Consider the following 24445-nt stretch of genomic DNA (forward strand, 5'->3'; position numbering starts at 1 on the left):
TCAACACTCCAACAACTTCCTCTTGGTGTCACACTGATCGCCAACCGGTCAGAGAAGGAACTAAAATAAGTTACACTTTCAGGTTCCTAACAGTGCGATGGGGCTATGAATCTTAAGAGCGTTTTGGGTTTAGCCGGTGTTACAGCTGTATTGATGATTTCCCCGATTTTTACAATGTGACAAGCCTGAGGTAATAAAACACTTAACCGCGAGTTGATGTGGGGTAGTATTGCTTTGTTGTCTCTGTTCACTGTATCAGGTCAAATGCCTGCGATCTCCTTGTCGTCGTGTTTCGGGTCTCGGTGCCTTTGCTCCTATAGTATTACTAAAAGGCTTGGGTTTTAAACGAAAACAAAAAGTATTTAGAAAAATACTTTTTCTCATTTCTTTAACACTTTATAAATATAGTCATGTACGTTACTGTTTAGAGACTTGAAAAAACATTTATGTTTAAAACGTATAGAATGCAAGGCTTAAAAAAGTAGCAGGGGTGATGTACTTTATGTTAACAATGGTGAAATATTTTCATATCCCATGATGTTTTTGGCAACTTATTAATTTAGCTCATTTGTTATTGATATTTACGTGAGCTCTGTTCGCGAAAGGTTTGTCATGAGCTCCGAGTTTAAACAGATCTCGCGATTAGTTCTGTTAACGAGATCAAGTGGTTAAACCCGGCGAGTTTCCAGACAGGAGCTTTGCACGGCTATACCGTAGCTGTACTGTATGTGTCAGCCAGCCATCTCTTCTCTCTCACTCTCTGGACATTTGTTTTGTGTCCATTTTAGGTCTGAGAACAAAGAGTTTACTTCTCACGGCAGGTGGGAGGTTAATGCTGCTTAAGAAATCCCTTAACCAAGGCTGTGAGGTGCTCGTTCGTTAACCAGTACCAGGGAAACTGTCAATCAAACGCGCTATCTAGTCGGCGGAAAATGGGACAGAATGCCGCCGGTCAGTCAGGTTTTATTCAAAAGATGCCTTTCTTGGATAAACCTGAAGATAGTAATTTGATTCCTTTCCTATGTGTAAGAGGCGATTGGACTGGTAAAAAAAATAAATTGACGCAAGTGATTTTTAATATTCTATCGCACAAATGCCTCTGGAAATGTTCCAAGACTGATTTACGTTTCTGTTCGTCATTGCGTGCCCCAATTTATCCCTTTATTGTTAGTATACAGAAGAGATCAGAAGCGCTGTATTAAAGTACTTGATTGTACTTAATGTTAACCTAGGCCGTCTGTAATTTAGTAGAAATGGTCAATTCAAATATTCCACAAAAGTTTGGAAATGGGGTCATTCTGTTTCAAATAAAAAAAAACAGGAGACACCTCTGCCTCAGGATTCCCACGGTACTTCTATTTTTCGTAGTGAAAGATAGTCGACAGGTGTGAAACAAAGGCAGATATTAAAGCCCAGTGACACCTGTATTATATCTAATATCGGAATAATTTTGTGGATCTTTCTAAAAACATATATTTGCAACAACAATTGCTCTTTAAATGCTTCTGCATTGATAGTTGAGTGTAATGTCAGCAGAACTGATCATAAGTGCCGTAGTTTTACCGATATGCAACTGGGGACCTTACATTTATAAATTGTCCGTTTGTCATTTTTTTCTTGATTTTAAGAACCCTTTCCTTATAAAAATCCAATATCAATTTTACATTTTACATTTACATTTAAGAAGTTTAAAATTTCTTAATCTTAGGTTTGCTCTTCATTAACTTTCTGTAAGCAGTTATACGGCTGTCTATGTGCTCTGTTTGGGCAAAAAAAACATGACCCCATCCTTTAAAGGACTGAACCACTAGTGGAGCATAAGTTAACTGAATCTTGGTGGTCTTGTTATTGAAGCTAAGCAAGTATGAGCCTGGATGGGAGACCTAGGAAAGGTTGGACCTAGGTTGGAAGCAACCAGTAGGGACCACTCACACTGTGATCTGGGAAGGTCCTAGTGCCTCAGTATAGTGATGGGGACGTTATATTGTAAAAAAGGTGCTTTCCTGACTCTCTGTGGTCATTAAAAATCCCAGGGCATTTCTCCAAAAGAGTAGGGATGTTTCCCTGGTGTCCTGGCCAGATTTCCCCCTTTCTTTTACCAATGAAGGTAATTGCCTACTAAATATCCCTGTCTTTGAATTGGCTTCATCACTCTTGTCTACTCCCCACTGATATTTGATGTGTGGTGAGTGAACTGTCTCACTTTGACTACCTGGTATTATTAGTATAAGTATTAATAATAATATCTGTCACTTTCAGAGTTTAATAAACGTTCAAAGACGATCAACACACTGTTGTTGTGTTGGTTTTATTGTATAGTACTGACAATTAACTTCAGTTTAAACCAAGTGGAAACATGAAAAATAAAGTTGAATTTTGATACTGATGAATATCAACAAAATAAAGTCCGTTTTGATTTTTCACCTCTGTGACAGTGCCGTTGCTGTGTATGTGTTAAACTACGTTAATTTCCGCGGTAGAGTTTTACCCTTCCTGGGCATCTCATATATTCCAGTTTTAGGCTAATGCTTTATTCACAAAGGAAGAAACCAGTAATTAGGAATAAACCCTAAAGTTAACCTGTTTTTACAAGACCATTATTTTTTATTTCGGAAATCCATGTCAAAATGCATTACGAGCATGTCCTGCAGTCATACGTCTGTTAAATATTAACTGTTGAGGGGAGGAAACTTCTTTGTATTGTTTGAGATTTTAAACTCTTTAGTTTACTTATAGGAGGATGAGGCAAGATTCAGCTTTCCGCTAGTGTTGTCCTCTTGCACCTGAGAGGGATTTATTGAAGGTCTTTAAATGAATGTAGTGAAAAGCAGCAAGTAAAACGAGCTTTAAAGCCGACAAAGAGTAAGGATTGAGATTGTAGGGAGAATTTTAATGTCTTGCTGTGACACCTGTTTTTTATTTATTTAAATCTTAGATCTGCCCTTTGGCAGAAGTACAGCGGTCAGAATCTTGATGCCAGGCTGTGGGGGAAACTGGCACGCTCTCCAGCAGAATGCCAAATGGCAATGACTCGTGCGTGAAGGGGCAGGAATCGGGCAGTTACTTGTCCTGCATGTTTCACCTCTGGGAGGAGTGGATCGGGCTGGGAAACCTGGAAGATTACCTCAACTACCTGGACTACCTGGTGTGGGTTTTCACCCCTCTAGCCGTCGTCTTCATCCTGCCCCTCTTCATCCTGCTCTTCCTCTACCTCTCCATCCTCTTCCTCCACGTCTACAAGCGGAGGATTGAGCTCAAGGAGGCCTATTCCAACAACCCCTGGGATGGTGCAAGGAAAACGCTGGCGACCCTGTGGGACGGGCATGCAGCTATATGGCACGGTAGGTATTTTTGTGGTTTCAGCTTTGTGTGTGTGTGTGTGTTTGTGTGTGTGTGTGTGTGTGGGGGGGGGGGTGCTGTCATATGCTTTATTAATTGGTCACAAAATAATCCTGGAGCTCACCAGTGGATTTAACATGGAGTGTTTTACTCATGTGTGTGACAGCCTGGCAGGAAGACTTTAAAAGCTAGTTTGTTCGAAGCACCTCATAAATACAGATTCTTCTGTGCGCATGATTAAGAGCTTCAATCTGTTCACTGTTTTACCACTGGATGGGGTATACTCATACATGGAGGGGCGATTTGGATGTGTCAGTTAACCTAGCTGGCATTGGAAGGAAAACTGGAGCACCAGGAGAAATCCAAGCATACTTGGGGAAAACGTGCAGACTCCACTCAGAAGACACCCCAGCCTAGAGTTGACTGCAAAATCCAAGAGCTGTGAGGTGGCTCACTTGGTTTTTAATGCACAAATTATATGTCTTCATTAAAATAAAACAAAAGTACCCCTTTATATTTAGTGACAGTTTCTGTAGTGGCTGAAGTGTTATGCACAAACTGCTTCTGATGTTACTATTGCCTGCTGCACTTATTTCTTACATGTGCCTTAATGTGCCTCATTGATTTTCCTGCAGTGATTTTAACTGGCCTCAAAACAATATTCTTTATCAATTTCAAAGGTTCAAGTGGGGACCCATAACTGATGAAGGCTTGGCCGCTGAAACTGAAACTTTTTAGCATTTATGTGTTTCTGTATCACTTGTTAATCTTGTTATTCTTCTTTTCAAAAGCTTGTTCATCCTTTTCTAACAGAAGATACAAAACAGTTCTCAGCAGAATACAAAATGCTCAGTGCACTTTATTAAACAATATATTTTGGAAAATGAAAATTAGAAGTGGCATGAATACATTTACATTTAAGTATTGCTATACAATGTGAATTTCATTTAACACATGGAAAGTGGTCTCTTAGCCTTATTAGGCTTTACTGGTGAGTAATAGTCAAATAAATATAAATAAAAATACTGTTTTATTGTTTCATTGTAAGTAATGCTTTTGTACGTTAAAGTTGGAAAATTATTGTCTGATTTTTCTAAGATTCCGGAACAAATCAGAGGGATTTACATATAATCATCAGGAAATTAATTTTTAATTTACAAATATTTGCCTTATGAACAGTTTTTGTGGAACGAGTTACATTTGGAAAATAAACCACATTAAAATAAAAACAAAGGTTTTCCAGTTTTTAGGTCATACGGTAAATGTGAAAAATGTCTCAGTTGTTGTTCATAACAAAACCTACAGTAGCTCAAAGAGTTTCACAACAATAGTTTTTAATACCTGTACTACACATCAAATGAAATATATCACTTTGTACATGTGGGTTTTAAAAATAACTATACTGGTTTTGATATTGATTGATTGTTATGATATAATTTGATTAATTGATGATTTATAGTTGACCATTATACAATCAAACTACTTTTACTGCAGTGTTAAGTATAAATCACGCCATGGACACAGGTGATATGGTTATCTAACTTGTTGAATGTCAAGCCTGGTAAACATCAAGAATGAATAATTTAAAAATGATCTGATCTACCCTGATTACTAAGAGAACCACATCTTTTTGTCATGAGTATGCTGGAGGCTGGTCTGTCAGCATACTGTTTTTTGCTGGCTGTGGTGTTCACAAGATCGCGGGTCAGCTGGAGCCTATCCCAAGCAAGCAAAGGGATGCCAGTCCATCTCAGGGCATGCATACAGTCACACCAGGGCCAATTTTCCTAGAAGCCAGTTAACTTAGAATTATGTCTTAGGACTGTGGGAGGAAAGCAGAGCATCCAGAGGAAACCCATGCAAACATGGGGAGAACATACAGTACAAACTGCATGCAGATAGCACCCCAGGGCCCCACAGCGACACCGTGTTGCCCTCTCGTTATCTTATACTGTATACTAAAGAAACCTTTTATTACTGTGTGTACATAAGCTTAAGCACACATTTAACAGAATCAGTGGTGTAATAAGTCATTTTTCTGAAACATATAAAACATCGGTGTGGAAGTGTGCGTATATTTGAGTAGCCAGTTTTTCTGACTGAAGGCAGCCTGTAATCACCTGGAAAGAAACAGTGCAGGGAAAATGCAAATGTATCATTTAGCATTGCAGCAAATGTGCCTAAGGCTGCATCTTAAAATAGGCTTCTGCTTAATGATTACAAAGGCTTACCTATAATGTGATACAGTCATTTCCTCATTAAGTCGAGACACATAATGGATTTTTAAGAATGAGCAGTGCACCAAAACATACTCTGCTTCTGTTGTTCATTAATGTAGGAAAATGTTTTGACAGCTGCCTTCAGCACCCTGACAGCACAGTATAATGAATGATTGGGAACATTTATAAGGTGCAGTTTTTTGCAGATATATTTAAAATGGTACCTTTTGTAAATTGTTTAAATTTTGATTAATAATAAGATGTAATGTTCTGTAGCATCTCATTTCTATTAATGAAAATCATGTTTCACTGAATTCTTTTTGGAAGTAACCCTAGCACATGCGAGATAACATTTCTTGCATCATATTCACCATACAGTATGATACATTGTGACCCGATCCTGTAGCATATGCTCACAAAAAAAGTGTTAGAAGCTATTGTGATAACGTCAAAAATAAGCATTGATAAAAAGGAGAAGAAGAGTCCAACCATGATTAAAAAAGTTAAACTTTGAAGGAAATTGTGAAAATTCAGTTACAACAAATCTTTTAAAAATGTGTTTACACAGAATCCACTTTAGAGCTGTTAAAAAGACCATGAACAATAGTTCTTTTTCAGATCAGTATTGAAAAACGTGTTGTTAGCAACCAACCTCAGAATGTGATGCTATGGTCTAAATATAAGACTGGTAGTAAGCTTGTAGTTAATTCTATTAATTATTATTATAATATAATTATAAGACTAGGAAACTATAAAAATGCTGCTTGTGGGTATAAAGTATTTTAGAAGAGTTCAGGAGGATGAAAGAATAGACCTTGATTGTCTATGTAGCATCATGGTGTAAAATTGTTAAAGACTCGATTATCTGCCTTTTGCTCATTCAAGTAGTCCAGCTTTAATTTTAGATATAGAAGTTAGACACCCATTGCACATCTGTTGGATCCATACCAGGTTTTATGAAAAGTACCAAATTGGACTGATTTATTTTTTCATATTTTGAAATTATTGACAGCTGTATGAAAGTGAAATTCTATTACAATAATTTATGCCTTTATGCTGCACCATTAAACTTTGCACAAGAGAGTGAAGCTGTTTAAACTTGAATTGGATCCAACTGGTGTACATCCTTGAACTTCGCAAAGTACATTACAGGTCATTAGCAGACATGCACCTTTAGAGTTCAGCAGTTAATATGTGAACCTCTTACACAAGACCTATGACTACTGTAGTGCTGCCTTTATTCTGCTGAAGCTTGAGGTTCTTCATAAGGTACAATTTCATCTAAACATTTCTCTGTATGGGATAATATGGTACATACCATATACCACAAGATCTTTAAACATTAGGAATGTACAGCTGCCTTTTCAAATTTTAAATATCAGTGTTGCAGATATACAGGGGGAGTTTCTTAGCATTTTCCTTCTAATTTCCTGAAATTACTGCAATTATTGATGTATGAAGACTGTAAGAACTGAAATCAACAACATTATTACAATCTTTTCCACTTAAGCAAACATTTGGATTTTAAATTAGTTTTATTTAGATCCATCAACCGTACATAGCGGTTACAAAGCATCAACACTTTGGCTCAGATTGGCTCTAGTGTGAGTATTTTTTTATGTCTGCTTTTTAAATTTCTTTCATAGCATTTACTTAGGTTTGCTAGCTATTTCCCTATTGATTATTATTTATCAGCTCTAAAATAAGACTGTTAGAGATCACAGAGATCTTTATTTAAGCTGAAGGTAATATTTGGATACAGAAACCTGCAGGCACCTTCAAAGCAATATCTCATACTGCTTCTTTGGGTACTCTCCTTATCCTGGTTTCTTTTCCAGCAGGATGTCACATTTTTCTAATAGCCAATGGGGCAAGCACTAGTATCCTCACTTCTGTACGGTTATTTTCAGAACAGTCTAGCTTACCGAAGTCTGCTTACCTGCTTCAAAGAGACGATAAACGGTCCGACACAAGAATGTCTTCACCACCATGCTTCAGCCAAGTTAAACAGATTTTAACTTGTTCTATTGCAGCAGGTTGTATGAATGAAAGTATGCAGTAATAATGTATATAGATGGCTCTGTTTAAGCCTCACTGAATTTGAAAATTCCTGTTTTACACATGGCTGCTGTCCTGCTGTGCTACTCACTGTTAGCTGAATACGTTTTTTGAGGGGATTAGCAAAGAGAAGAGTTTTGACCTGTCATTCTTCCTTTCTTTCAACAGGTTATGAAATCCATGGCTTGGAAAAGATACCAGACAAAGGGCCAGCCCTCATTGTCTATTATCATGGAGCGATCCCGATAGATTATTACTACTTTTTAGCTAAAGTCATCATTCACAAGGGCAGGACCTGCCACTCTGTTGCTGATCACTTTCTCTTCAAGTTGCCAGGTAAATTAGTTGGTGTTATTTTAAAGCCTGCAAAGAAGCAGGTTTGTCTTGATTAAGATTGTGTTAATCCAGGTGAAAAAAGCAGATCAGTTCAGAATAGAATAGAATGAATTTATTGAAAACGCAGTCATTTAGGCCAGCAGTCTCCCATGAACTTTGATAAGAACCTGAATGATGAGCACGGATTGGGTTGGCATGTTTATTATGACACTGCAGAGTCCATGGGGCAGCTGCTGTCCCCATGAGTAAGAGGAACAGGATTTCTAATGTTTTGTGTGAAGGCCCAGATCATGACATTGACAGATATCTGCTATGAGGCAGCTTCTAATTACAGACTCCAGTGATGTGATGCCATCTGGCACTGACATCAGCAATTACATGGGTTAGTGCATGCATATAGGCAGAGATCTTGCTGAGTGTTTATTTTCTTTATTTTTGTTGTTTGTACAGTTTATTAAACAAATAGAAAAGTGCTTAATTTTACAACAGAAAAAAACCATGTCCGATTACCATAATGGTATGGGCTTCCCAGAAAGTTTGTTCTAATTTTTGTCTCTCAGCTGATTTATACCCCAGAGTATCTACAAATATCAGCAGATCAAAATATGTACAATATAGTCTACGGAAGTAGGTACTAGTTTTGTGGTAGACACAGCAGTGTATTCTATAACAACTAAATGTTAAGAATGTGGACTCTAAAGAGCAATAGGCTTTACTCTGCTGATTCAGTGTGTGATTAATTATTTGACATGTATTCTCTAGGCATTCTTACAGTCTGTCACTGTGTTCTTTTTCATTACTAATAGATTCAGATTTAAATAATCTCAGTAGGTGGAAGGTTGTTTGATATGATCTCCTGATCTTCCACTCAGACTCTGAGGGGTTTTCACAGGCATTGACCTGTCTGTGGCCTCCCGTCTTTCTGAAAGAGCTGTCTCTGCCCCAGAAGGGGTGGCCCAAAGTCAACAGCAATGGGGTGAAGGTCCTTGATTTCCAGCAAAAATCTGTTAAGAATCTACAAGTCTGCAATAAGTATAATAACTGCAGGAGCACTGCTGCTTAGCCTTTTAGATGACTATTTAATCAGGTTGTGAATTTCTTAAACATGGGACACCGAGTTTTAGAAAAAAGGTGATCTTTTATGCAAGCAGCACTAAAAAATACAACAGAATCTCTCAAAGAGGCAGATTCATTTTTGTTGTTGTTTTTCATTATACACATCAGCTCCTTGCCTTGTAGTATTAGAATTCATTCCCAAGGTGTACTGATGAGACACTTGCAGTATGTTATTTATAACATCTACAAGGTTTCGCAAGTGCTTTATAATTTCCTCGTATGTATGGAAATCAGAGGCACTTATTTTGAACAGAGGCTGCCCTAATAAAACAAAATAATAAACCAATCCATTGGACTGGTCCTGTTAGTGTGTGTGCCACATGTTTAAAATGATCTGTGTACCTGTACCTTTTGTGTGCTTTGCTCAGAAAATTGTATAATTGTATAATGTGCACCCAAAGAAGAATTGCAACTTAAAAAAATGCTTAATGCTCTTAAGCTTTATACTTTCTTAGATGTTACTCTAAAAAAGAGGTGTGTGCATCTAAAGGGAGGAATAAGAAAAACACTGGTATGTAATGTCAAGCGACCAGAAGCTGCTGTCAAAACTGCTGAAGCTTTGTGCCCTCCCTGCCAGGGTTCAAACTGCTCCTGGAGGTGTTCAGTGTGATGCATGGGCCCCAGGAGGAGTGTACAAAAGCCTTGAAGAACGGACATCTCCTTGGTATCTCACCCGGTGGGGTGCGTGAAGCCCTCTTCAGCGACGAAACTTATGTTCTGTTGTGGGGGAACCGCAAAGGTTTTGCTCAAGTGGCTCTTGATGCCAAAGTGGTGAGTGATTTTGTGTCTGCTGCGGTTGACTGTGTTGTCCATTCGCCTCATTAAATACAAAGGGATTTATGATACTGCAGACTTAGAATGTTTCACTTTTCTAATGTAGCCCACAGATTTTCATGACAGAGTGGATTAATTTATGTTCTTGACAATTTAGAGTTAATTATTAACAGAACAGACAGGTGTTTCTGGTGCTTGGTTTTACAATGTTGATAATTCTTGCTTTTCAAGGTAATAAGATCCAAAGTCTTGAAGCAGGGAATCCAAATGCTCTTATATTAAATTAAAGATGGTCCCACAGGGTTACATCTGTGAGAATAATTAGGGTTATAAGCTATGGTTTGTAGAAATTTTTGTTAACACAAAATGAATAAAAACATCATTACTCATTTTGTAAAAAGGCCTGAGTTAACTTTAAAAAAGATGGGAGATTGACCTCCTAATTTATATCATAATCGATCAATTAAAAAAAATGCCACATTATTTAGTACAGTTTGTATTTGAGATTTTCTCAGAAAACGGAGCCAATATTTGGCAGGATTTAAGAACTGTACTTCTCCCTTGATTGCTCAAAATGTTTCCTAACCAGAGGCAGAAATAGCATCAAAACAATCATACAGGACCATGAGTTTAAACTACTGTATCAGATTATGTATTAATACAGTATTTGCAAAGGTAATGTGTGTTTGTTTCTGTACTCCTTATGCAATCAAAATTTGAAAAGAAATGTTCTGCCCTTTTCTGGTGAAGGATGTTACACTTCAAATAAGTGCATTGACTCAAAATAGCCAAACGACAGTGGTGTCTCTCTTCCAGGACCAATTTAGCCTCCCTCCTATGGCTATATTTCCATTTCAGTAGTCTTTGTATTTCTCTGAATCTGCTAAAGATTTACACATCTCCAATGACCTAAAACATTTCTCAATTCCTTATCAGCATTGGCTGTGACCTTGGTGGTATGTCTTGTTTACTGATCTGTGATCAATCACCATAACCAGCCTCTGGTGTGCAAGTATTCTTTTAGGAATGATTTCTGAGCCTGCATTCTTATCCCTTGAATTCTTATTCTGCATGGTTTGTGATGCACCATGCAGAAAAACTCTCACGGAGAAAAGCCTGAGATGGTGAAGTGTTCATTCAGCTCGACATACTGTACGTAGTTTTCGTGTTTCAGAGTGTTATGTTTATATTTACCTGCTCAGACATACAATTTGTCTGTGCCTAGAAAGAATGCAAGATCCTACAATTGGTTTGTAATCAGACATAACATACAAAATGTGAAGACTTTTATGCATTATTCTCTTTCTCTTAATTACATCCATCCACTTGCCACGGTAATATCAGGAAGATGCTCGTTCCTGCTAAAGGTCACAATTTAGAGACACTAATGAGTGAATTAGCTCAGCTGTTTGGACAATGGATGAAGAAGGAGTTAAGAATTACTATGATGTAAGTGATTAACTTGTCCGATTAAAGAAAAGCTGTTAACAAGTCAGCACTCTGGGGAGAAATGAAATTTATTATCCGGTGAGAGAGAAAGAAGAGTCTATAAAGCCTTGTATAAAGTGTATAAAGCCTTGTTATTAAAGTTGATTTGTAGGTTCTAATCATATGGAAAACACGTTACAGTAAATTTGACTAGATTTCATATTTGAAATAACTTAATAATACTGTAATTTACAGGGAAATCTATGTGATCTATGTTTTAACACTTGCTCCAAACCCATCCCCCAGGCTAAGTAAAAAAATATGCATTTTATGCTGTTTTTGACAGAGACTTTAGAAAGTTTTAGTGGTGGGTTTGTGTGTTTCATTAAAAAAACATTCAATGACAGATGAATTTGCAACCATTCTCTGAGAAGGTAAGTGTTTAGAGTGGAAGGGGAGCGGGGTACAGTGTGTGTGACAGCAGGATAAGAGCCATAGACATAGATAATGAGTGGTGCTTTTTCTAACAAAATATGCATGAAAAGATTTCTCTTCATGGCTACAGTATATGATCATTTTTAGTACTGTTTTCACTTTTTATTTTGCATTGGACACATTTGTTTTTGCAGTTTCTAATACTGATAGTCTTACATTTTGTATGTTTTCATTTACTGTATACAGTATATGCAACAATTAATGTCAACTTGCATTGTTTAGCTAAAACCAATTTTTAGATACAGAGCATCAACCGTATGAATATACAGTAGGGTCTCCACCTTACTTATTCGCAATTCGGTCTGACCTACATGGTCTGGGATGAGAGAAGAGCAGAGCGGGGTGAAACCGAGCCTGAGGTTGTTAACTGCAACATTCAAATTAGTGACATAACAGACTAGGACTGTGAGACGAATCTAGCTAGCGAGTGAGCCTCTCCCTGCAAAGACCCACTACCCAGCACCCGCAGCTCAATGTGCTGCTGTTTCTGTAATGTGTAACACTCCAGGTTCTGTGTCGGCAGTGTGGGGAATGACAGACTGGAGATGACTTTACAGGCCCACTGACAGTTTTATTGCCTGTCTTATTACAGTGGGGTCTTCTAATCACAGAGCCAGAGAGAGAAAGTTCAGGCATCCGCTGGACACAGAGGAGCGGTTCATGTTGTTGATTTTAGCTGTTTACTTTGTTGTCTGATGTTGTTTAAATTAACTTAAAGCCAGGGCATAAGAACTTCAGTTATCATAAACGGAATGGTTGCTCATGTTTTTAAACCATACCTACTCTATACAGTAGTACATTAGGCAACAGTAAAAGGGTGAACTAAGTTATAGTTGAATTTGGCTATTCGCGATGGTTCTCTGCAGTGAACCCTCATGAATGCCAAACCCTACTGTAGTAGTAGCCAACTAAACATAGAAACTGTGTATCCACAACCTAAGAGTTTATTGTGAGAAACTCAGGACAGAGAGACACTCATGTGTGTTCAAAAACCCAAAGCAAAAATTTTCACTATCCAAAGCCCTGTTGTTTTGGGCTAGCTGTGACATTGAGAGAAATCACCATAATTGTAAAAGTAATTTCTTTACCTTCGATGATTAGGAGATTCATTATCAAAATGTGCTTACTGTACTTGCAGCTCATTAGCTCCTACACAAGTAACGAACTAAAAATAACCTTTCTGAAGATGATTCTTTATTTTCCTATTCCAGCCCATAATTCCTATGTTTACACAAAATGTCCGAGAAGGATTCCGATCACTTGGAAGTATTAGTAAGTGATACGTGTTTTTCTTTTTTGGGTGAGAAATGACACGAAGCAAAAAGAAACATAATATCAATGTGTAGCCCATTTGCTGAGAAGCCGATGCATTTTTTCAGTGACAGAAATGCAGTGTTGAGAAAGAAATGTGAGACTTTTTATGGAATGTTGGCAGTATTTAAGATGGAAACTTTCAAAATAGGTAATGTGCTTTTCTTATTACACTTAGAGTCATCTTTCATGAAAGTGATAATGTATGTGGAATAATCTTTAGTATTTTGTGGTTGTGGAGTAATATTGATAGGGGTATAATCATAGATTTACAATAATATACAGTACCCTTGTTCTGTGTTGTATTTTACATTTTAAGGGCTGTATCGATGGCTGTATGAGAAGTTTAGATTACCAATTGTGCCCATCTATGGAGGTTTTCCAGTGAAGTTCCGCACTTACTTGGGTGATCCCATTCCATATGATCCTAACTTAACTGCAACCGAATTAGCACACAAGGTAAGTGTACGGCATTTTTCAGTCCTGCGTTTTACATAGATACATAAAGTTTGATTTCTTAAAAATCTTTCTGATGATGTATCATTTAAGTACTGTATGTGTATAAAAACTAAACATTTGATGTCAAATCAAACATCATTACTAACCATTACTAACAGAGTGCTCTCTGAACATTTGATAACACCATATAAAGACTGAGAGAGAACGGTGTTGTTAATTCTTTTTCACTGTATTACTTCATTAACTAACGTCATCTGTGGCCTTGAACTGAGAACTCCATTATCCTTTATAATATGCTAAAGACATTGATGAAACCTATAGAACTATACTTATAAGAAAGTAATGTCAAAAAACTTTGTGAACTAATATATGTGATTACAAATATTCATAATTTGTTCTCAATTAGTTTTTCTTTCTCCAAACATATTTGAAAAAGGATTTATTCATGCAGACTGTAGAAAACATCTGCTTTAGATATTTCTGCCCGTTTCTTACTTCCTTTTTTGCTTTGTAGTTAAAGAGATACAAGCACATATAGGTGCAGGAAGTTGGATTACTCAGTGTGCATAAAGTATGATATTTTCATTTGGATTGAAGGGAAAAAGTTTGTCCTGGTTTAGTCCTGTTACTGGTGATGAAATAGGTTAAGACATGTTATACATGCCCTTCCGACAAGTACAGTCGATTACCTTCATTTCAGGATTATTTATCATGTGGTTCCTAAATACAGATAACTGAAACTTGGATTTAATGTTTCAACAGAGTAGCTATCTTCATCAGGCCTTAAAATCGAAGGAACAGATCACAGGGACATAAATAATCTTAATTTATTGAAATTGAACGTAATTCATGTCTCTTAGTATGATTATTTCACTTTAAATAGTAAATATACGTAACTGAGAAGCTCAGTTAAGCAATAAAAATAATAAAACAATAACACGAAATAAAATAAATTCAAATTATTTTATAGTATACTTGAATAAAAAAAAATATATATATAAAACAAAAAGCAAAAATGTATGTTATAAAGTTTGGTAGGTTAGTTAAGCACTGTAAACAGTGTTGTTCACAGAACACCTGTCTAAGAAATATCATTTACAATTTACATTATAATTAGTAATATGTAAAGTATATACAAAATATATTTTATGTATGTACAGCATTTGTTTGTGTGCTGGTGAACCAATATCACTTTGTTCGTATGGCATTTGTATTTGAATGTCTTTAGCTTGTTTCTGAGAACTTTTGCCACTTATCTCACGAAAAGGACATACCACTGCACCTTGTGGTGTTTAACATGAACACATCTATGTGGAAATCAGAAATGTTCTAAAAAACGATAAACAACACTCAGAATTTAACTATAGTTAATTTTTTGCTCTGCAGCCAGACTTTGGTATCCTACTGAGTACTCAGTTTATTATTATTATTGATTAAACTGGCTGCTTGTACCCCAGGTTAAATTTGAAGTTGCTCGCCTGTTTTCCCTTGCACTTTGAATGAATGCACTGATGTCATGATCCTGAAGCATGCACTGATGATGTCTTTCCCTTGGAGTTTCATGCTGGCATCACCTTAAACATCTTTGCTCGTGAAATATCAGCAAGTTGAGCTGTCTTGATTGCAAAAGCTCATGCCAAATGCACCACACTCTTTCAGAATCACTGAGGTCGCCTCCTACACACACGCTAGCCATAATTATAGGCAACCTGAGATTTCTTGAGTCATTGCTTAATTAATACATGAGTCACACCTGTATGCAAGCTCTTGCTTTCAATGTACTCTGTGTCCCTCATTTACATGTGTGTTTCCACTTTTATCTACTACCTGTATTGCTTGTTATATAGAACACCATGGATTTTGCACTGTGGTCTAATGCTAGGATGCTATCAATATCATACATTTGTGATGTACATCTCTGCTGGTGAGTGGTTGTGCTACCTATATGCCTAGAACACTCATGATCTGCAGAGGAAGTCAGAGCTGTAGTTGATTTGCCTCACAGCACCAACACAATTAAGCAAACACCTTTCATCCAAACTAAACTTTGTTTTACTGCATTCACTAGTTATACAAATGTCTATGTAAGAGGGGCATGTGGTGAAAACAGGACTTTACAAACTCACGAGATTGGAGGACACTCCAGTTTCAGTCTCCTTTTCAAGATAAGAGGGGACTGTTCTGGAACAACAAATCCCTTATTGTTTGTACATGGCTCCAGTAACTCCTCACCTCACTTACAGTATTAAATTAATTGTGTTTTAATTTTCACCTTCTGGTTTATTTGCAGATGTGTAGACTGCTAAAATACAAAGCTTAACATTTTAAATTGAGAGAAAAAAATGAACGATTTTTGTGTAACAAGTTAGTATTATATATTATGTTGGTCCATTTTTTCAGGCTTTGTCTGGAAAGGTTTGGTAGATCTTTAGAATACTGGTACTTGTATAACAGCTATTTGCAGTGTAAATAGCTTGTCACCTGTCCGTATAATTGTATTTTGCATCAGCCTCAGGATCAGTCTCTAACTCATTCCTTTCAATTCCAGGTGCAGCAAGCTGTGCAGTCTCTTATAGACAGACACCAAAAAATACCAGGAAACATCCTCCGGGCTCTGTTAGAACGATTTCAAAGACAGAAAGAAGACTAGTTTTTAAAGACTGTCAATAAATATAAGAAAACTTTCCAGTGATCAGAATTCTTATAATAAGGTATGATCCTATTCCTAGTGTTAGATGATTTTATTTCATTATCCCTCTGTAGAATATGGTGTTGCATAAATTTAAGGACAGAAATCACAGAACAAAAGCAAAACTTTGTCTGTTCTGATTTTGTGTCTATGTGTGTGTGTGTTTTCTTTAATATGAATTTTAAATTATTAAGTGAATCTAATTAATACTTTTACACCAATTTCAGAAATGGTTTTCAGAGTTGTTGTTGTGTGTACATGCATTTCTAGATGTAAACCCCATTGAAATATTATGACAGGACCTGAAACAAGCTGTCCATGCAAGGCAGCCCTCGAACGTCACAGAGTAAAAGGCATTCTATAAGGAGGAATGGGACAAAATTCCTAAACACTCGTGTTATAGGCTAATCAACTGTTGCAGGAAACATTTAGTTGCAATCATTGCTGCTCAAGGTGGAGCCACCAGTTACTGAATCTAAAGGTTCACATACAGTACTGTTTCACACAAGGATAATAAATGTTGCATCATTTGGGGGTATATCAATGCTGAAAGAGTATCATGTTTTGAGTCATTTGTTAAGTTTGTGTATTATTAGGTGTTAGATCAGGATCTAATAATTTGTTAGGTTCCAAATATGTGAAGTGCATGATAATTGTTCCTAATTGTTTAGCACTATACTGTAGATGCTTTTTGGGGTGAATAAGCAGCCAACATGTTTCTCTAAGCATCAGAATTCATTCTGCAGCTTCCAACAGGAGTTACATCATGTGTGAGACAGGTGCAGACATGACTCTGCATGCACATAGTCTTTTAGGCCAGTGGTCCTCCATTCTGGTCCTGGAGTACCCTTGTGTTTTCTTTTTTTAATTCTAATGGGCCCCTAAACACTAATGCTAATTGGTGTCTGTAATGGATGTGCTTATTGGTTTAGACTTTCTGTACTCTATCTATTGAGTAGCAAAAATACCCTTATTAAAATGCATTATTTCCAACAACTCCAGCACAAATTATGAAGTCTCTGAAGTCATCTTAGGAATTAAAATTACTCCCTTTTTTGACCAAACTGCTCTAAATAGGAGATCAATTGGTGATAAATAGACACAGGTGGGAATGACACTGTTTTAGTAATCTCTCACAGTGAGTCAGTGTTTTTCTTTCTGCTTAACTCCAATTACATGTAGTTATATTTTCAGCTAGCAGGCATGAAAGAAGGCTGTCCTGGAGCTCACTAATTAGCTCAGGGTTCATACCAATTCCAAATCACATTCAGCTTTTTAAGAGCTGAAAGCATTTTTTTGGAACCAATATCTGAATGCAGAACAAAAGCCTAAAAAACAAACAGATTAATTAATGGTGTCATTTAATACTGGTGTTTAAGGGCATAGATGTAACACAAACCAGCAGACACAGAAATACTCTAGGATCAGGATTGTAAATCACTGCCTTAGCTTACAGCAGCCTTAAATTTAGATGTATAAGAATAGTTTAAAATTTCACAAAATTAGTGTAACGGTCTACTTTAATCAAAGTGGTTTAACTTGGCTTCAGTTTAAATGTATCTCTCCCTGTAAGTTACATAAGATGTTGAATTTCAGGGCACAAGTCACATAGTTGTAGGACAAACTGACCATGAAGATCAAGGATTTTCTTTTAAACAAATCGGGGGGAGATAATGGGAGAGAGGCACACTTTGGGATAAAGTAACTTACCCCGGTCACTGAATTTAATGTTCATCTCATGGTTAGGGATGCCAATGTGAAACCAACAGTCTCTCTTTTGGAGACAGGGGTCACTGCTCATATACCAATTAATTCCAGTCCCTACACAACGCTTGCCCTTATGGGTGAGTGGCAAGAAAGAAGACTTTAGTGAAAACAAACTCATCTTCAATTTCATATGAGATGTACTGAAGACAACTGGCAGAAAGTGTGCTGATTCTAGGAGACATAAAGTGAACCTTATGGCCTCAATCCAAAGCCTTAGGTCTGTCACACACTCAACACAATACTGTACATTACCCAGTCAGAGCCATCCCAATCCAAATGTCAAGGATGGTAGCGTCATGTTAATATCCCTAACGCGTGACTAGAACAAAAAGGCAAATATTCCAATGAAGCAACTTCTTAGATGAAGTAAGACTTATTTAATTATTGTGGGATGGAATAAAAACCAGCAGGGTCACCTTAACCAGGATTGGGAACCACTGTGTTAGGGGAAGACCTCTGATCAGCAGAGAGTAGGAAGATGTTAGAAATGATGGAAAAATGGAAGGTGCAAAGGATAGACAAATCAGAGAGGAAAATCTTCTTGAGGCACCCAAAAATCTAAAACTCAGTTTTATTTTTTCCGCGCTAAGCCCAAGCTATGCTGACATTCAAACGAGAGATTGAATGTCCTTAAGTGATTCAGTCAAAGTCCCGATTTGAATGCAATAGAAAATTGATAGAGAATTGATTGCAATCTATCAACGATTCCCATCAAGCATGTCTGAACTGGAGCATTTTAACTTGGAAAATAGGCAGAATTGCACCATACCACTGTGTGCACTGTGTCCAAAAGAACGGATAGCAGTATTTGCTGTTGTAGGTGCTTTGACCAAATACTGGCTTTGGGGGTACGTGTGATCAGTTTCTGTATTTACTTTAAAGAAAGGACTTACCTGCATGTACAACTGGTATACTGTACAGATATAACTTCGAATGTGCCCTTTCTCATCTGGAAAATTACTTGTCTTCTACAAAACACATTGCTCTACAATCACAGGAGTGCAAGAATGTAACTTAACACAGGGGACCTACAGTATAATCAAATAATACAATATGGTAACCATGGTCAGTTTTATTTTGTATTGTTATGAATTTGTATATTTGCTGACAATCTGTATCATAATATACAAAGCCTGTGATGATTTCAGCAATTTTTCTCTCCCTAAGCTATCATTTGATGTTTTTTATATGTGTGATTCTGAAATGTCTCAAAAGCAGGGATAATAATAAATAGATTAGTAAGCTTTCACAACCTTTTCCATAAATATGACTCCAAAATACACGTAGATAAAATAGCTTATATTTTTACAATTACTAATTGTCTGAGACAATCATTTATATTTTGTTGCAGTTCCCTAAATCCTAATACAATTGAGCTTTTAATATGATATGCACATTTTATCTTCAAATAATGACAGTTGTTTGTTTGACAAGTCTGATTAATGATGATAAGATCTTGTACAGTAATCTGATTTATGTTTATTTTGAATACAATCTGCATGCAAATTGGATGCCTACATTTTCTGTTTTTTGGCATTCTGGATGTATATAAAAGTGTAAGAGATTTACAAGATGATGTTTTCTTATGTAATGTTTGTGGCATATGTCAAGTTGCAGCTTCTACGTATTGTGCAACAGATGTACAGAATCTTTTCAAGACAATTATGTTAATTAAAATAAAAACATATTTATGTATTTAATAAGTACAAAAGAGAGGACTGCAGGGAAATGGGGCATAGTGTACAGTATGTACTGTACTTTAGAAAAAGCATAATTCTCTCCAGAACCACAGAGGTGAGAAGTAATTTTCTGTATGTGCATTCACCAGAAAAAGAAAAAAGCATGGTGCAGTTTATAATGGACCATTCTGATCTTTTTCATTGTTATGCATTCCAGTGTTCTTGTATTCCTCAATCAGCTTATTTTTGCCTATATAATCATTTAATATTACACATCTGACACTTTGTCCCCCTTCAGAAAACAATGTAACTTCTGTAATTGGCATTGTTTGAGTCTTACTGATCTGCTTACCATTGCTGATATTCTGCTGAGTATTAGAGCCAACAGACCAGAAATGTGGCAGATTTGCTGCCAAATGAAAATAAATTTAAGTTTGCACATTGTAAGTAAACTTTACTTGGTCAATCACTTTTTGTTATGATTTACGAAACGCAGTATCCAGGGCTGGTTTCATGTTCTTTTAACATTTTGCTACAGTATATTCTGAATTAGTAACCTCATATTGTTACAGAACACAGACAGAATCGTTTGAATTCAAACTGCTGTCACAAACAAGATCTTATCCCCCTTAATTTCCTGCCATGGAAATTCATGCTGTTGACTTTTATCAGTGTGCATTTATACAGTATGTGTGTCTTGATATAAAATCGTGTGGAACATTTAGCTCACCCTGCTCTTCAGTCAAAGCAGAATGCTTTATTACTTCACATTAATGATACCACCACTTTGGAAATGTGAACGAGTAATTACTGTATTTAAAATTTTCTACTCAGTACTTTGGAATGGTGCTAATAACTGTTATGTACAGTTTTTGAATTTAAAATTCTGAAGCGGGTCATTTTTCTTCTGACACCAGTAATGTGATGATCTGCTGTTGGCAGCGCACCATCTCATGTCCAGAAAGAGTCAATCCAGCTGCACCGCTCTAAAGTCGTGACATTGAAGGTGACGGAAAGATAGTTTCACTAACACTATTTTTCAAGTGTACAAATTGTATCAATTTCAAATTGTATCAATCATTTTGTGGCTGATGAATGGAAGTGTTTGGTGGTGATGTGTTCAATTGCAATCTTTTATAGAGTATCCCCTCTGCGCACACAGACATGCACACACAGGTGTAGACACTCAGAGATTTGTCTTTACACACATCTTATACAGTATACTGTATATATATTTCCTAATCCTGTTTGTTCAGTAAAATTGCCAGCTGTATTTCCGCCCGCAGAATAAAATTCTGTCCTTTAACGACATGGCCCACTGTTATTTTTTGTTGCGTGTTTTCTAATTTTGTACTCACTCTTCCCAAACACTCCCATTTTTAGATTTTCTTATACAGTAGGTCACCAGCTGAACTTTTTGTCCTCTTTTACTTGTGTTTTAGGTAACCAGCATATGAGAAGTCGTTTTATTTCTTGGCTACTAAACAAATATAACCACCATGGCATACATTGAAGACATTATGAGCCTTGTGACCTCTGTATTAGTTGTCTTTTCTTTCTACGGGTTATCAGATATGACCACAGTATGGCATTTCAGCCTTTCAATGATCCATTAGGTTTCTGGTAACAACGTTTGGGCAAATAAATGACCAAACTGTATCATTGACGTTTCTTTGAAACTAGGATTTTAGAACATACCTGGATTGCTGTCAAAGCTGAAAGGAAAAAAAGTCCAGGAAAAGCTGGTCATGTATGAAAGAAAGCATTTGGAAAATCGACTGTGGTTTGCACAATACTTTAAAAGTTGTCTTGTCAATATTTAGTAGCTTTTTATTTGCGGCAGTGACAGCTAAGACCTCTTGGGACATGTTTGTCACAAGATGCATAAGGTTGCACAACCAGTCTTGTTCTATTCTTCTACTTAAGTTAGTAGCAGACAGTGAGATAACATCCTACACCCACCACCAAATCCGACAGCTGGTACAATTCATCCATCCATCCATTTTCTCCCAGGGGAGCCGGAGTCTATCCCAGCAAGCAATGGGTCCAAGGTGCGATACAAGAGGATGGAATGGCAGTCCACAGGACATACACAGACACACACACCAGGGCCAATGTTCCCAGAAGCCAATTAACCTATTATTGTGTAGTTGGACTATGGGAGGAAACCGAAGCACCTAGAGGAAACCCACACGAATATTGAGAGAACATCAGATTCCATGCAGATAGCACCCCAGGTCTGGAACTGAACCCAGAGCCCCAGTGCTGAGAGGCAACAATGTTAACCACCTGGTACAGTTCAATGCAGATAAAATGCTTCATCTGCATTCCTCCTTATAATGCCCAGTGTTGGAGTTCCAAAGGTCTTTAAAAAAAACAACCCTCAGATTTATCTGTACAGGAAAATTTGGTACAGCAGTTTCTCAAAGCAGTTTCTCAAAGCAAAGGTATGACCATTGTGATTGGTTTAATTTTTCCTTCAGTCTCCACAGTTGCACTTTTTCCACCACTTAGCTCATGCTAACTCCTTTCAGTGGAAGTCAACAAAAAGTTATTTTTTACTACATGTTCTATGAAGTCATGCATAGATGTATAGATTTTTGCATTTCCTTATACCTTTCACCACGCTCCTCATTAAAAAACCAAAGGGATGACAAATAATATAATTTGACTATGATATTTTGAAAGTTTCTCTCTTCTTCCTGAGTATGAAGTGAGAAAAGTGTTGTCACAGCAACACACGCGTCAGTGTAGTCCCTTAATGATTTAATGTAATCTTCTGCCAATATCTGGAATTGGTTTCATGTACTGGCCTGCTGTGTTGACAGATTTCAACACAATCTGGCACCTGAGTAAGGCAGTCATGAACGTTAATGTCAACCACCACCAAAAATGAAATGTGGCTTATTTACACTTTTAAATGCTGGAACATATAGCACATAAGGTGTTCAGATATGTGACTTTTGAAAGTTAACATTAGAAAGGTGTTAAAAATTATGTGAAAGCCAAATCCAAATAGCGCAAATCTAGCTTTATCCTTTCTGATGTTGTTTTGAAGCTCAAGTTGTGTTTCTACTGTGTTTAAGTATGTTTTTGAGCTCTTTGGTCATTTTCCTTGTCATTGGCATTTCCAAATTATGGAGATAAAACTTTATCAACATTCATCTTGTGTAATTTGTTCCCCAGAGGATCTTAGTTGTAAAGTTAAACACACACTGCTGAATATGAAAAAGCCATCAAGCACAAAACAATATTCTCACTTTGAAGAAAGTGCTGAAGAATAAAAACAACCTTCACCACTAAATCTTGTCAATAACACATATTTTACCATCGTGTAAAATTTTACTTTCATTCAGTAAATCACTGATTTTTAATCAGCCTTTATATCTGTTAACACTACAGTGCAAATGATCCCATCGGGAATCATTCCTTAGGTGATTGTTAAAATCTCTCAAAATAAAGGTTTTAGTTTAAATTGGGGATTTAAACACATATATGATGGGATGTGAAACTATGACACATAATTTATAATTCTGCTTGCTTTTAAAAACACCATAATCTTGAATGATGTTTCATATATATACAGTATACAGTATATGTGTGTTAGAATCTAGAATAGAGCATAGTTATGGAACAAATAAACTAGGTATGAAATGCAAATGACATGACAGAATCCCACCTCGTGTAAAACTGAAATGCACTGAAGAATCATCAGTTGATTTATACAGAACTATGACTTGTTGTCAAGAAATCTGAAAGAGCAACACCCTCTTAAAGAACTATGATGATATATATCACATTAAAAGTACGTCCATCCAAGCAACACTGACAAGCAATTGCAAAACTAGTACTGTTGATTGAAATGATTGTAGCAGAAAGCCAAAGCTTTCTATTAGTTATGTGAAACACTCAGTGTATGTTCTGAATTGTAAATGGCAACCCAGCACAGATCTTGCTAATGATCCAGGTGCAAGTGCTCATGTTATTATTGGGATAGTAAGGTATACTTACTGTAGATACAAAGTGGTCGCAGTGTGATGGAAGTGTTTTTTTCTCCTGCCTGCTTACACTTTCTTGTTTAGCTTCCTCTCCACAAAGGTTTTCAGGCAGTTACACACGTGTTGTGATCACCTTGTGCAGATCAATGAAATTTGTCAATTGTTGTTGTAGTTTTTTGCAAAATGGAAAATTAGTTATTCATTATTTTTATGTATGTTCTTTTGTTTTACTATACATTTTTGTCGCAACTTGGCAACAGGAAATTATTTATACTTTTTTTCTTCTTTTATAATTTCCCAGATGCTTTTATCAGAGATGATCAAGCATATGACTGTGGAATAAATATGATGTGTTTGTTTTATTTTTTTAACATCCAATTATGAATAATGATAATTCATTCTAGTCTGCTACATAAAGACTTAAAAATGGTCTTTAATGTGACAAGCAATCAGCACTTTGTTGATCTTACAATCAAGTAATAAAGAACAGATTTATTATCCTCTCTTTGTCGTAATATTTAAACATGGCATTGTATTGTCAGACTTTGGAGAAAATTGTTTTTAAAATGTTTTATAAAATATAATGAGTGTTATGTAAGTTAACAAATATGATCGGTTTGTAAAAATACGAATAAACTTCCACAAATAACCTGGTTTTCTTGACTGTGTCATGGTCCAAGGAGTATGGAATACTTTGTCTTCAGCACTGTGAAATTTCCAAATATAGAATTGTTGGATGTGTTCATCAATAGAGACCTCCACTGTGTTAATCGCCCA

General features: G+C 36.6%; 1 protein-coding gene across 2 annotated transcripts; it reads left to right on the top strand.

Annotated features, from left to right (window-relative positions):
- Window positions 1-30: 30 nt before the first annotated feature.
- On the top strand, window positions 31-20976 carry tmem68 (transmembrane protein 68). Of its 2 annotated transcripts, XM_088642425.1 has the most exons (8): window positions 41-190; window positions 789-951; window positions 2936-3341; window positions 7785-7952; window positions 9646-9839; window positions 12977-13037; window positions 13396-13535; window positions 16084-20976. In XM_088642425.1, the coding sequence occupies exons 3-8, from the start codon at window positions 3014-3016 to the stop codon at window positions 16183-16185; spliced, it is 993 nt and encodes a 330-aa protein (XP_088498551.1). In that variant the 5' UTR covers window positions 41-190; window positions 789-951; window positions 2936-3013; the 3' UTR covers window positions 16186-20976. The 2 variants fall into 2 exon arrangements, with proteins under 2 accessions (XP_088498550.1, XP_088498551.1); XM_088642424.1 differs by lacking the exon at window positions 789-951 and having other exon boundaries at window positions 31-190.
- Window positions 20977-24445: the final 3469 nt, after the last annotated feature.

This window comes from Lepisosteus platostomus, chromosome 8 (assembly GCF_059453375.1).
Source record: "Lepisosteus platostomus isolate fLepPlt1 chromosome 8, fLepPlt1.hap1, whole genome shotgun sequence".
NCBI lineage: Eukaryota > Metazoa > Chordata > Actinopteri > Semionotiformes > Lepisosteidae > Lepisosteus > Lepisosteus platostomus.

What these genes read in the sequence shown, in the direction of transcription:
- tmem68 (XM_088642424.1), top strand. Translation starts at nt 3,014, where the DNA reads ATGCCAAATGGCAATGACTCGTGCGTGAAGGGGCAGGAATCGGGCAGT. An exon ending in CTTTCTCTTCAAGTTGCCAG is followed by an intron (nt 7,953 to 9,645) that starts GTAAATTAGTTG and finishes CCTCCCTGCCAG; the next exon opens with GGTTCAAACTGCTCCTGGAG. An exon ending in TGGCTCTTGATGCCAAAGTG is followed by an intron (nt 9,840 to 12,976) that starts GTGAGTGATTTT and finishes TTCCTATTCCAG; the next exon opens with CCCATAATTCCTATGTTTAC.